This window comes from Panthera leo, chromosome A1, assembly GCF_018350215.1.
Source record: "Panthera leo isolate Ple1 chromosome A1, P.leo_Ple1_pat1.1, whole genome shotgun sequence".
Taxonomy (NCBI): domain Eukaryota; kingdom Metazoa; phylum Chordata; class Mammalia; order Carnivora; family Felidae; genus Panthera; species Panthera leo.
The window spans coordinates 210,523,540-210,537,709 of NC_056679.1; the positions used below are offsets into that span (position 1 = coordinate 210,523,540).

Here is a 14,170-nt window from a genome sequence, read left to right on the forward strand (position 1 = left end):
ATGCAATTCATTAAGCAATTTTGGGGAGCCTTACCAAATCAAAAATCAAAACCCCAATTCTCTACAGCCTCCAAATTAACCAATAATACCACTAACAGGTTTTTTTTTTTAGTTTATTTATTTTGAGAATGAGCAAGAGAGAGAGAAAGAGAGAGAGAGAGAAAGAGAGAAAGAGCATGCATGCACAAGCAGGGGAGGGGCAGAGAGAGAGAAAGAGAGAGAGAGAGAAAGAGAGAAAGAGCATGCATGCACAAGCAGGGGAGGGGCAGAGAGAGAGGGACACAGAGAATCCCATGCAGGCTCCACACTGTCGGCACAGAGCCCAAAGTGGAGATCAATCCCATGGACCGTGAGAACATGACCTGAGCCAAAATGAAGAGTCAGATGCTTAGCCAACTGAGCTACCCAGGCACCTCCGGTAACAGTTTGTTTAAGCTACTAAATTTCTTTTGTCCAGTTGGCTATGAAAAACAACTTGACATTGTATTTTTATCTCTTTCTTTGATTTCATAATGAACATATGGTTCTTACAAAGTATAGATTGTAAAATGCATTTCATTGACATTTGCAAGTAATGGTAAATTAAATTCTCCATCCAGAATGAGAAAGAAAGTAAGTCTAATATGAGTGATGCTCTTGATGTTTTTTTGAAGCTCAGGGGAGGAGCAGGGAGGAAGGAGGCTATGAAGAGTCAGTGGGAGTCAGTGAAGGATGTGGGGAAGGAGGTGGGGTATTACAGCTTCCAAATGTCTCCACATTCCCTGAATGAGACAGAGGGTTTCTGAGTGGGAAACTTTATTTCTTGCTATAGTCAGGGAGTATGGATGAAGGTACTTGCTGTGTCATCGCCTGGCTGAATTAAGGCATGAGAGAGAGAAGGGGAGAGAAAGGAAAGAGAGAAGAAGGACGAGGAGAAGGTGGAGGAGGAAAAAGAAGAGCAAAAAAATGAAGCCTAGTGTTCAGTTCAGAATCCAGAAAGGGCATATGCTTCACTTTCCCCAAGAGCATCAAGAAGGGAATCTAGACCAGTTGAGTGGTGTGGCACTCTTACGGTCTGAAAGGTTCTGTGATTGATCAAAGTAGCTTAACTCAGAAAGCCTAATATTTCCTTGAAAGATCAAGGTTATTATGGTTTAGAAATTCAGTCAGTTTAAATTACACTTACCTTCAGAATAATTATTGAAATTTTAGATGCAGTTTATAGATGTCTATAGATTTGGGAACACTTTATTTCCCAAACTATATTTCCTTAATGAGTATTATTTAATGATAATGCCGTTTAGAAAAATAAATACATCTTAAACTTTAATTCTGGTTAAAAATATATTAATTACAAGTAGAAGGGAAATGGTCAGTTATGTCTTATGGACAGTTTAGATGACTTCAGTTATATATATTTAAAAATAGTATCCATTAGGGGCACCTGGGTCACTCAGTCGGTTAAGCGTGCGACACTTGATTTCAGCTCAGGTCATGATCTCACTGTTTGTGAGTTCAAGCGCCACATTGGGCTCTGAGCTGACAGTGTGGAGCCTGCTTGGGATTCTCTCTCTCTCCCTCTCTCTCTGCCCCTCCCCTGCTCACTCTCTCACTCAAAAGTAAATACAAAAACTTTATAAAAAATATTGCCCATTATTCCAGGTCTGAAGTTGAATCTAGACATTTTTAAATTAGAAAAAAAAACAAGCTAAGAAAACCTTTGTTCAGGCAATAACCAACAATGTTTATAATTTGATATATATTTCAATATGATGATTTTTCATTATTTGACCTGAATTTCTTGTGAATTAGAAGTGCTAACAGTATAGCTACCTTCAGATGGATTTCTCTAAGAACTTTGCAATTGTAAATGTGAGACTGGAATGAGTTTCTTTTTTCTTATTTTCTTAAATATCATGATCATTCAGTGAAAACTAAGAACCAGGAAGTATTTGGGGGCCATTTGCTTTGATTCCATTTAACTTTTATCTATTTTTTAACAGTGAAAATTCTAAAGGGAAAAATAAAATGTGAATGAGTAAAAATGTATCGATGCCATAGGGAATAGAAATGGATGTCACTTTTGAACAAAATCTATTGATATCTTAAATGTAACAGGGGGCATTTGTTTTTTAGTACCATTCACCCAATCATATGGAAGCTTCAGTTTCTAATGAGAGACCTGCTTTCACTTGAAAGTTGGATCATTTAGTCCTCAGTGTAGCCAGTCTATGTTGAAAGAGAAGTAGTTTGTATTTATGTTTCTTTTTCTAAATTGTAAACCAATTTAAATATTTTGGGGAATGGGCATAGAAATAATACATTAGAAATAATTGAATGTCTCTGATATTTAATGACTATCAGAGAGCAATCAGCCTTGGGCTCCAGTTTAATGGTTCTCCAATTGTAGCGATCATCAGAAGTCCCCAGAGGGCTTATTAAAACACAAAATTGCTGGGCCCCTGCAGGAGTTATAGATTCAGCAGGTCTGGTTAAGTATTTGTATTTTCAGTAAGTTCTCGGGTGATGTGGATGCTACTGGTCCCAGGACCACACTTCAAGTGCCACTGCCCCAGTGGATAGAGCTAGGTATTACAATTTCATTAGCCTTTTATCTTCTTCCCTCTGTTTTTCCATGTCCTTTCAGTTAAATGTGACTGAAGTTTCTAACACTGACATCACATTTATTGCTAAGTGGCCTGGTAGCACCTACAAATATAAGTCAAATCAGAAGGCAAGCACTGGATCAATGCCAATACCAATACATGGGAAGGCCAGTGGAGTTAAAGACAACACTATTCCCCAATGTTTGTTTCATAAAACTCTGGTTCCAATGCATACCCTTGTAAGAGAATTCTGCAGCCAAAATATTTTTGGATATTACATATTGTATCTCCAACTCCCTTAGAGATGCGTGTTGATGTATTTTTTTTAAGTCCTGCAATTAAAACCTTTTTAATTTGGCATAACTCAGCATTTTCTGAAATTGGTTGATTATGGAAAACTTTCTTCATTTAGCTCCTAATTAACAACTGTTAGGTAAGGTCATTGGGTTGAAAAAGCTGTTGTTCTATGTAGCTATAATGTGGGACAATGGCAGATGAGTTGAAGAGAGTAAGAAATACTTTGAGAACACCAAAATACACTTGTGAATGGCAATTTAGTGTCAAAATTCCGGGAGAAGAAGGGTAAAGATTGACCTGATATGCAGAGAAGAACAGAAATGAGTCATAGATGTCAATAGCAGGAAATACAGATAAGTTTGAAGACAGAAGAAAGAGATAGCTTCTTACACCATAAGAGATGGTTTCAATATAATGGCATCAAATGACCTGAGATAAACAGATAATCAGTCCCTAGTGTTCACCACCAATATTAATTTTAAATACTAAGAATTAAAATCGTATTTCCTTTTAATGAAGGAAATCCTCTTATACATCCTGAAAAACAGCATTTCTATGTGACAGAAAGACTTCTAAATCATGATTGCAAGTTCACCTATTTCAAATATTATTAAACACAATAGAAATTCAGTAAAATAAAAGCAAAAAATGTTTGAAAGTTCTTAGTTACTTAAATTGAACTAACTGCATGACTCCAGTGTATATATTTTACTGGTTGAACTTGTATTTGCTTATGGTTTGTTTGGAGTGTGTATGCTTTTAACTAAGGATGCTCTTAAAGTATGTACATTATTATGTTTAACTTGATTTGGTAACTAATGTGCATAGTATATTTAATTTATATTTTTGAAAATTCTATGATGATCCTTCATTTGTTTTTGTTGATCATAATGAGAAAGCAAGGAATAAATAATGTAAATGTGAAAATTATGTAAATGGGTAGCAAAAATTATAGCCCTTATAGCCCTTAACATTTTAGCTAAAATTTACATCTCAGTGTTAACTGACCAGGTGGCTCCAGTTATATATGATGTTACATAATCAGAAAAGGGTGAGATTCTCTTTGGGGATCTTGGTTATGTATTTTTAAATGGCAAAATAAAGATCCTTTGCAGCCCATTATTTTGTGAACTTGCATACTTTTGGCTTGCAACTGCATTGACAATTTGTAATAAAAAATTAAACAAAGGTACACACTTCATGACAACCCTATTTGAATATACTCTGAAAACGTCAACTGTATATATTTATAACTGCATCTCAACGTTCGATTTGTTGTTATAGCTCCTCAACATAAATCTAACTAATATGCTTTCAAGAGCCTAATGGGATTTTTTTTCTACCAACTATCAATTACATAAAAAAAGCTACATCCCCTTTATTTCACAGAAATAGTTAAAATAAAATAGAAAAAATTAAATGAAATTAGGGTCAGGACAAGGACAACTTAAAGTGGAAGGAAAAAATGGGGAGAGGAATTTGAAAGCGGATATTGAGATCCTGGTACCCTCACACAGGTATAGCCACTCTGTGAACTTTTGGACGGCCAAGAGAGGAAAAGCTATCATTTAGATGTGCTAATTATCTAACCACTCAGAGGAAGAAAGATTTTCCTGTCCCTTGATTCTGAATGAAATTTCTCACCTAGAATTTCATATGGGGGCCATTAAATGATGTAGTAGGCATATCATCCCCTCAGAACGTAAAATGCCAGGTTGTTATTGGTATAAGGAAAGTTTCACCTCCACTGCTATGCTGTATTGTGAAGGGAGTTGAGGACTTTGTACCGCGCGTTATCAGTGAAGGCAATTTGATGGGAGCCCAAGAAAACAGGGTTCAGCATAGAGCTTTCTGAAGGCATAGCTTAGCCCAATAATACTGATAATTTCTATGATGAATGGATGTTCTGTATATTAGATATCTCTAAATTATTTCCCACAAGCATCACTTTTCTCAGCAAGACCTGTGCTAAAATCCAAACTATAGAAATATTGATGTTATATTCTTTGGTAACAGCTTCTAGTTTACAAATGCCCAAGAGAAGTATAGTATGTGTTCTACTATACAAATCTGGCTCTTTTCATTGAGGCAGTTATAAAAGGCAGAATCATATTGAACCATGTCTATCTTTATCTGCGGTACCTTTTCTTTTGAGTGAAGTTTCACCTTTCTTCCCTTTTCCTTCTTGAGGAGAGTCTTGCTTACCATGTAAGGGCTCTAAACAAAATTCAAGACATAAAAGTTATTGATGATTTTCTTTACTATCCCGGGCTAGATTATTGGTAAGCAATCAAGTGTTATTTCTCACAGATAAACAGTAATCTTTGTGAGGTCTTTGCGGTGAGCTAAAATTAATCTGAAGACAGAATGGATTAAAACTTGAATGACAGCCCTTATAGTGCTATTCTATTTTGTCACACTGGGCAGTTCAGTCCTAAGTTCAATATCAATATTTGGCAGTGGATTTGATTGTAAACTCTTTGAGGCAACATGGCTGCAGAGTGTTAAAAGTTAGTTACAAGTCCGTTTGAAGCATATGGCTCTATGTTGATTTATTTCAACTAAATGATCCTTATAAAATAAGACAGCCAAATCTGTAATAAGAATGACACAAAAACAATTTGAGGAAGGGCTGAATAACCACACTGACTGGAGATGGTGCTTCCTTGAACTTTTCCTGACCCCACACACTTGGTTGCCTCGTGACTTGTACATTTCCATTTTACACTGGCTATAACTTGTCATGTAAAGAATGATTTGTGTATATTTATCTTGGATTCCTTGGACTCTAGTTCAAAATCATACTGAAAGGGGGAAAATGGGAAACTGATGATTTAAAGGTCAGTAAGGTGTTCCAAACAATAAATTAGTTCTTCGAAAAAGTTCTCTACATGCCACATTATTCACCAAACAATTTCAATCATTACCTACCTTTTGCCCTGGGCTACAGTTTATTCTTCATTGGAAGGATGGACATATGGGGCAGTTTAAATACCTATGATGGAGACACCATGTATGACCTATTATCTACATTTAGAAGTGATAATTATAAGAATGTGTAAATGCATAGCACATATCACATTTACTTCTCAGATTCATCAACCAAGATTTCATAGAAATAAGAAGGGAATAGGGAAGGATTCATAGAAATAAGAAAGAAATAAGGGATTCATAGAAATAAGAAGAAATAGGGAAGGATTAACTCTGAAACTTTGTTAACCTCTGTAAAAGGACTTTTAAAATCCACATAGCTGACCACCAAACTCAAAAAATAAATAAACAAACAATAAACAAAATCCAAACAACTGAATTAGTTGCTTTTTCAGAAATAAACATCATCATCATCATCATCATCATCATCATCATAACAATAAAGTCTAGATAAGCTCCTAATTCCTTTAATAACAATACTTTGGGTAACCAACTATTTAGCTAATTGTAAACGAGTACTAAACAAGGCATCAGAGAAAAGAAGTTAAAAATAGAGATACCTGAATTTATAAGGCACTGTGGGCAAGTCTAATTTCTTCTGATTTTTTAAATCAGTTCCAAAATATATTCTGAAATCTCAAAAAATATTTTTCAATAGCAGCATGGATATTGTACTATTGTATTCTGTCACATTGACAACTTTGGTTTTAGATTAAATTCTGAAGTTTGGTAGTGGATTTAGTAATAAACCCTTTTAATGGAACATAACTGTGAACTCTTTCAAATTTAATCCCTAGCACATTTGAAGCAGATATAAAATGCAGAGCTATATACAATGTAGAATTATACAGGGACAAAATGACTGTTAGTACTCAGCGCACTGGCCTCCCTCTTTACTCTATTTCCATCCTGATTGATTGATTGATTGATTGATTTTTGTAAATAATTCCTTTTTCATCTCAACTTCTAAAGATCATAGTTGGGTATTTAAGCTGGGCATGTTCAGAAGCCTTGGGCTTTCATTTCTGAAAATGCTCTCATTTGAAAAAACAAACTGTAAATTATTTACATAGAAATAAACAAACCTGCCAGAAACTTTCCCCCTAAAATTGCTGAACTAAGCCTCCCTGAGCTGTAAGGGCAGAGGCCGGTTTTGGTTTCTCTGCCTCCCTCTACTGACCCATCAGTGCCCTCAAGCTCTGAGATCTCTCTCCGATAACTTGATAACTCGTTGTTGGAAGGCAGTAATTAGGCCTCTGGAGATTAACACTTGGATACGTTTTTAAAGATCAGGCATTAGGCCTGTCCTTGGTGAAAAAAAGAGACAGACACAAGCACTCTTTTAAGCAACAAAGCTTTATTATTCCTTCAATGCACAGTATTCAAGAGTACAATTTTAAAATCGTGAGCAAACTTCAGAAACTTAAAGACTGAACTGGGTTCTAACCAGAACCACTAGAGATTGGTTTCAGGGAATGGTTCAAATACCTAGATCCTCCAGATTGTGAGCAGACTGAGGGGGAGGTCATGGTGGGGAGAGCCATGGTCATGGGTTAAAGGACTATATTAGATAACACTAGGCTTACTTGAGCCACTGTCATAACTGTCTTCCCTGGTTCTAAACAGCATTTTAAAGATTTCCATCTTTCCTCCAGACCTCTGATTTTTTTTTAATTCCTAATGAGGCAGTGAGAAAAGGGTGCATATTTAATTTATGGCTTTGTGCTTTATTGCTCCTATGATACAAAACATTTCTTTAGAATTTGTGTATTTTGCCTTTAGTCAAGCCCCATTTTATTGGAACACAGTGGTCCATAATATATGTTACTTAAGTCTTCAAATTTATTTGTTTAATATAAATAAATTCAACTTAAAAATTTCACATCCATCTCAAATCTCTCCATGAGGCAGAAAGATCTGGAGTTTAGAAATACAATCCTAACACACAAGATCAAGGATTCCTAGGTAGCCTTAATGCACAACCAGCTGCTTCACAAAGCTACAACTAGAAACAAGGACCACAATTTGTCTCCTATACACAGCACCAAACTGATACTAACATTCTACCAATGTCATGCAGTGTAACAGTTAAGCGCTTCACTTTGGTCATTATATCTATCCTCTACCACTGAAGTTAATAGTCCTTAGTGTTTCGGGATCTAGAAAGAACTTAAGCCAAAACAAACGCTTTACCCATGTATGCTATAAATTACAAACATATACGTTACTGAGATGCCAGGTGCTTGTTTCTATCCATTTATTGTCACATAAATTCACACTAATGATTAAGTCACATAGGAATTCTAGTCTCTGATGAAGTCTGTTGATTTTTTCCCCTTATTCTTGTGAGTAACTGGCTATACTAACTCATTTTCTGAAGATGTTCTCACTCTACAAAAACATAAGTCTATGGTTCAGCAAACAGATGTCTGAACTTTTGATCTGCTCTAAGTTCTTTCTGGTTATTCTCTGTGCCCTCCCTATTCTCATCTGTGGTCTTCTTCTAATCGAGAACTGGGTATGAGGACCTCAGACTCCCTCCTACACAGTAAAGTACCTGGGCTTTGTGACAACCATAGCTACTAAGGGCTTTTCCACTTTCATCTGAGTCATCACTTGGTTTCATACTATTGAAGTTGCTTAAAGTCTAACTCTGAGTGAACGCATTGGTACTGTTATTTATAATTCTTATCTAAGTGAAAATAAGAAACTGGCAGAGGATTATAAATTATTCTGTCAATCACCTGATGGTGGTTTCCCTTTTGCAGCAGGAGTTTTTGAATGCTCACGCTGAGGATGGGTCTCCTTCTCTTTTTCTGGCTCAGGTGGAGGGGGAGGTGGGGGTGGAGGCTCAGCCAGGGGAACTTCTTCCTTTTTCTCAGCTTCCTTCTCTTCTAATTTCTTTTTAACTTCAAAAAGATGATAAGAATGAACTTTTAGTAGAGACTCTAGACACCCGCTATTTCACTTGAACCAAGATAAGCCTAAATTAATATAAAATTCCCCTTGCTGATTTAAGGCTCAGTTCATGTTTTAAGGCTCTCCTTTAAATCATCCAGTCCTTAAAACTAGGATCTGAAGCCTTCTCTGCCTAGTTAGACATGCTATTTTCTTGCCTTTTATGGTGATGGAGAGGAGGATGATGATGATGATGGTGTGGGTGTCTGTGTGCCCGTGTATAGCAGGTAGAAAGGCTTATTGAGGGGTGCCAAATGTAAAAGTGACAACCTAGATGTAGCTAATGCAGTGGAATAGGAAAATAAAGGATTATTCCAAAATTCCCGGTGGAAAACCAAGGTGAAGAAAGCATGAAGAGAAGGTAAAGAGCAATGTGACAGAGGTCTTGTGGGCGTGGAGGAAACAGACTTCACCTCACCGCACTGATTTCTGGGAGTAAATACACACAAAGCACTTAGAATGGTGCATTGTACTTAAGTCTTCTTAGCAGTTCGTTAATTCACACAGCGACTATTTTATTGAACTTCAATTGTGCCTTGAAGTAAAGGAAGGGTCATAACAATAAGATAAAACTCCCACCACTACTGCCAATAAAATTAGTAGTAGTAAAATCAATAGCAGGCACAGTTCTGGTTGCCAGAGATGGATCAGTAAAACAAAAGGGAAAAACCACTGCCTTGTGAGGCTTGCATTTTAGTGATGGGAAGCAAACCATAAGCCTGATGAATAATTTATACAAGGGGTTGAGAGGTGGTTAAGTGCTGTGGAGAAAATAAACAGAAGAATAAACAGGATCAGAAGTGCTGTGGGGCAGCTTTTGAAGTTTTAAATAGAGCAGGGGCGCCTGGGTGGCTCAGTGGGTGGCTCAAGGTCTGACTTTGGTGCAGGTCCCCATCTCACCGGTTCACGCCCTACATCCGGCCTTCTGCTGTCAGCATGGAGCCTGCTTGAGAGATCCTCTGTCTCCCTCTCTCTTTGTCCCTCCCTGCATGCTCTCATTCTCAAAAACAAACAAACATTTAAAAACGGGACAATTTTATATATACCAGCTTTTTCCTATTTAATAGTACACTATAGTCATTTTTCACCTCAGAATATATATGGAAGTACCGTATCCTTTTATTTTTTATTTTCTCAAATTAATCAGGATGTTTAATTCAGAGTACTGGGCTGGGGTCAGTCAGTGTTTATGGTTTTAATGATAAAATAGTTGTTAAAGTGCTTAACCAGTAGGAATGCAAATAAGTAGCAGTTGAGTTTGTTAACGTATTCAGTGGTTAGAATGTAAAATCTTGAGGAAAATGTTGAAATGACTCTGACAAAAACAAATTTCTAACCTGTAGATGTTTGAAGCTATACCTTAAAATTGGTGTTTTTGCCTCCCAACAAAGACTCTAAGATTGTTTTGGGAGGTTTACTCTGTCCTCCAGCCTAATTTCTATCAAATAACATGTTCAGCCTCTTAAATAATACATTGTTTAATACCATCAAGGCATATATTTTGAAATATATGAAAGAGTAAGAGAAGATTTGTAAATGCCACTGTTTCAGGAAACCTTTACTGTAATTTTGGCTCACTAAGTGAAAATCTAAAGATTTTCATGGCTTATACCTATGTACTATTTTGGTGTCAGTTAATTGATACATTATGGTGATTAGGTCTTAAATGTAGTGACAGGAGAGAGCCTTCTATCAAGGCAGCTTTAGAATCTTTGTGGTATTATTAACTTTGGCCATTTTTATTATACCAAGAAACTGCAGTTGTCAATACAATTAGGGGTGCCTTTTTTCTTTTAATGTTTATTATTTTTGAAAGAGAGACAGAGACAGAGAGCAAGCACAGGAGGGACAGAGAGAGAGGGAGACACAGAATCGGAAGCAGGCTCTAGGCTGGAACTCACTGTGAGATCATGACCTGAGCTGAAGTCGGATGCTTAACTCACCAAGCCACCCAGGCGCCCCAATTAGAGGTGCCTGATAAACAAAAGGGAAAGATTTATTTCTCAAATCATTTTGCAAAGATAAAATTCTCCACTGAAGTCTGGCTTTGGCAGTGTATTGGCCTAAGATCCCTTTCAGTAATATGTTTCAATGATACTATGAAAAGTTAGGGGGCAATTATTTTTGGTTGAATGAAGGAGGAAAGAGGTCAGGATGGTTTAATGTAATAAGATGTATTCCAGAAGAAGGCTTAAAATAAGTAGCTAATAATCAGTAAATTGACCAATTGTAATAATTTTAAATGAACTGCCCAGAATTTACATCCTAAAAGGAGGGTTAAAGTCCTGAGGTTAACATTGACATCTGTACCATTCTCTATAACATTCTTCATTTTAACTCAGCTATTTTTTTTTCCACATGAAAACAATGTTTTCAGTGAGATTACTTCTTTTGATTAAATTAAAACAAAGAGAGAAAAATGTCTTATTTTAGAAATATCTGCAGCAGAGAGTTAAAATCAGAAGATACTTGCAGACAGTACTACTCAAATAAAAGACAGAACTCTGCAATCACGTTTTCATTTTCTCCTAAACTCATTAAAACCACACATTTAGTTATATATGTTCAAAATTATAAAGAAATGTAATTACCTTTATTCTCTTTTTTCATTACTTCAGTCATAAACATTTCTTTTACTTTTTGGCATAAAGATTCTTTATCTACTTCAGCATTGATTTTTATCAAAATATTTTCTGGTTCTGTAAACCATTGCTCCAATAAAGGCCAGTTGTCCAAGAAGCCTATAATTCTGCAAAATAAAAATACTGTATGAATATCATATACCAATTAAAATATTTGGGTAACATGATGCATGATTTACCTGACATGTATAATGAAAAAAAATAAGCTACCGATATAGTTAAAACTGAAAAAGCAACTCTAAGAAATTATTTACTTTGAAGAAGAAATTATTTAATACAATCAAGCCATATTTTTTGAAATGCAGTAAAACCTTGGATTGTGGGTAAGTTGCTCTGCAAGTGTTCCGCAAGACAAGCAAACATTTCTTTTATTTTTTTAAATTTATTTTTAACTTGATAAATGAGCGATGTCCTGCAATATGAGTAGTACGTGAGGCTGAATGTCACATGATCACAACTGAGCCAATGGTTCTTCTTTCTCTCTCTTTCTCTCTGAAGGACTGTGGGTGATCATCTCCCATGCTCAGATGCTTGGTCTCAGGCCGTGGTGTTTGGCAGAAATCAGAGACTTTTAAGAACATTTGAGGGTGCCCACAATTGGCATTAGTGTGTTTTTTGTCGCTTCCAAGCACCTATGGACAGTTCTTTGCTTTTACATTCAAGAGTAAACTTAGGAATGCTTTGCTTCATTCTAGGTCAGGCTGCCTGCAGATATAGACCGTTTCCTCTTCTGCCTTATTGCCAGTTACATTAAATATAGTATACAACAAGAATTTATTAATACCCTACTATTGTCAACATCTGTGTGGACATACACAATGGCCCCCATGCAGGAAAAGGTTGAAAAGAAAGGTGGTAAGAAGGAGATGACTATGGTAGAAGTTAAGAAGGAAATCATTGAGAAGGACCAATGAGGTGTGCAAGTGGCAGAAATTGTAAGATTTTGTAAGAAGTCTATGTCTGCATCTCATCTGCAAAGGAGGAAGGGAAAATGAGATTAGGGAGATGTGTAAAAGGTGGGAAACAGTGCAAAATTTTGTAGAAAAGCACCACCTGAATAAGGCTGTAGCAGTGTGAGCAACGAATCTCTTTAATGACAATGCAATGTCACATTTCCGTGAAATCCTCAAAAGGAGGCAAAAGCAAATGTCATTGGTAGGTTCCTTGTTAAAGTTGCATGAAAATAAAAAGATTTCATTGAGCCAATAGATAGCAGTAATTCCATTAGTGATACTGAAAGTTGTCCTACACCATAACCCTCCTCTCTCACCTCCCTCACACCAGCCATGAATGTCTTCAAAGGCAAGTGCAGGTTAATTTATTTTTCTTTATATCTTGTATTTTCTTTATTATTTTATATTATATTACATTACAGTATTGTAATATTTTTCTATGAATATTTTTGGGTTGTGAAACAAATTATTTGAGTTTCCATTATTTCTTATGGGGAAATTTGCTTTGATATACAAGTGCTTTGGATTACAAGCATGTTCCGGAAGAATTATGCTCACAAACGTAGGTTTTATTGTATATGAAAGAGTAAAAGAAAATTTGAAAATGCCACCATTTAGTGTAATTTTGTTCCACTAAGGAAAATCTAAAGAAAGATCACCTGCATTTCATCATAGAGTTAACTCTGAGCACACTTCTCTTGGTAGCTACCAGCTGAGGTCATCTATTTTTCTCTTACAGACAGAAATCAAAGAAATATTTAACTGTAGATAGCTCAGACTTACTTGCTTGACTCACAAATAATCTTGGAATGATTTTTGAAACTTTGTCTTCCTTGAGAATAGATTACTTTTCTCTGGCTCACATCATATTTTTAGACTTCTCTGGGTTTCATAACATTGTCTAAGTTTTCTTTCCCAGTGAACACACTGCACATGACCAAGAGAATGGGTGTTTTTGTTTGTTTATTTTTGTATAACAGCATTTTAGCAAAATGGAAATAGTTTTAAATTACAGTCTGTGGTCTGATGCCTAGCTCTTTCAAATATCATGACCTTCGACTGGCATTTGCTGAATGAGGGCTAAACTAGGATTCCATATAATGAACCATAGAAGGAAGTGTTGCCTGATTTGATTCTCCTCTTCCTAGTTTATGATGACTTATGCTCTGAATATTAAATCTAGCACATGAATATTTCACTTAACATCAAAGCTATTTAGTTTTTTTTTTTTTTACTTGTAAAAGTAAAATGAATGAATGCTGGAAAATACATTTTTTTTCTAGATCTGATCATTTCGAAGTGACTGGGTGTCAGTCCATTCAAAGGGCAAAAATTAAGAAGTAGGGCATTGAGTTTTATTTATTTATTTTTTCAAAGTTTATTTATTTATTTAGAAAGAGAAAGAGTGTGCATGTATGAGCACTCTGTGCACCAGTGGGGAAAGGGCAGAGAGAGAGAGAGGGAGAGAGAGAATCCCAAGCAGGTTCTGTGCTGTCACCACAGAGCCTAATGTGGGGCTCCATTTCACGAACTATGAGATCATGACTTGAGCCAAAATCAAAAGTTGGTGGCTTAACAGATTGAACCACCCAGGCGCCCCAGGACATTGAGTTTTAAACTAACCTGTGCTGAATCTGATCTCTTAAATTCTGGTCTTTATCCATATCCTGGTTTTCAGCAGCTACCTGTTGAGTGATTTCTTCATGAGGTGTTTCACTTGAAAATGCTTCAGCTATGATATAAAAATTAGTTAATTAGATAATTTGCTAAAGCAAAGTTGCAGTAGCACTGCTACAATGTACTG

The 14,170-nt window shown here is 36.1% G+C and overlaps 1 protein-coding gene across 4 annotated transcripts in view; it reads right to left on the reverse strand.

The window, feature by feature from the left end:
- Positions 1-14,170, reverse strand: part of SPEF2 (sperm flagellar 2) — a 184,102-nt gene that overhangs the window by 86,777 nt on the left and 83,155 nt on the right. For all 4 annotated transcript variants that reach the window (XM_042952165.1, XM_042952150.1, XM_042952160.1 and 1 more), the window contains 4 exons: positions 13,990-14,098; positions 11,363-11,520; positions 8,558-8,722; positions 5,025-5,099 (listed from right to left, as the gene is read on the reverse strand). In XM_042952165.1, the coding sequence (XP_042808099.1) occupies positions 5,025-5,099; positions 8,558-8,722; positions 11,363-11,520; positions 13,990-14,098 (507 nt within the window). The remainder of the gene's footprint in view (positions 1-5,024; positions 5,100-8,557; positions 8,723-11,362; positions 11,521-13,989; positions 14,099-14,170) is intronic.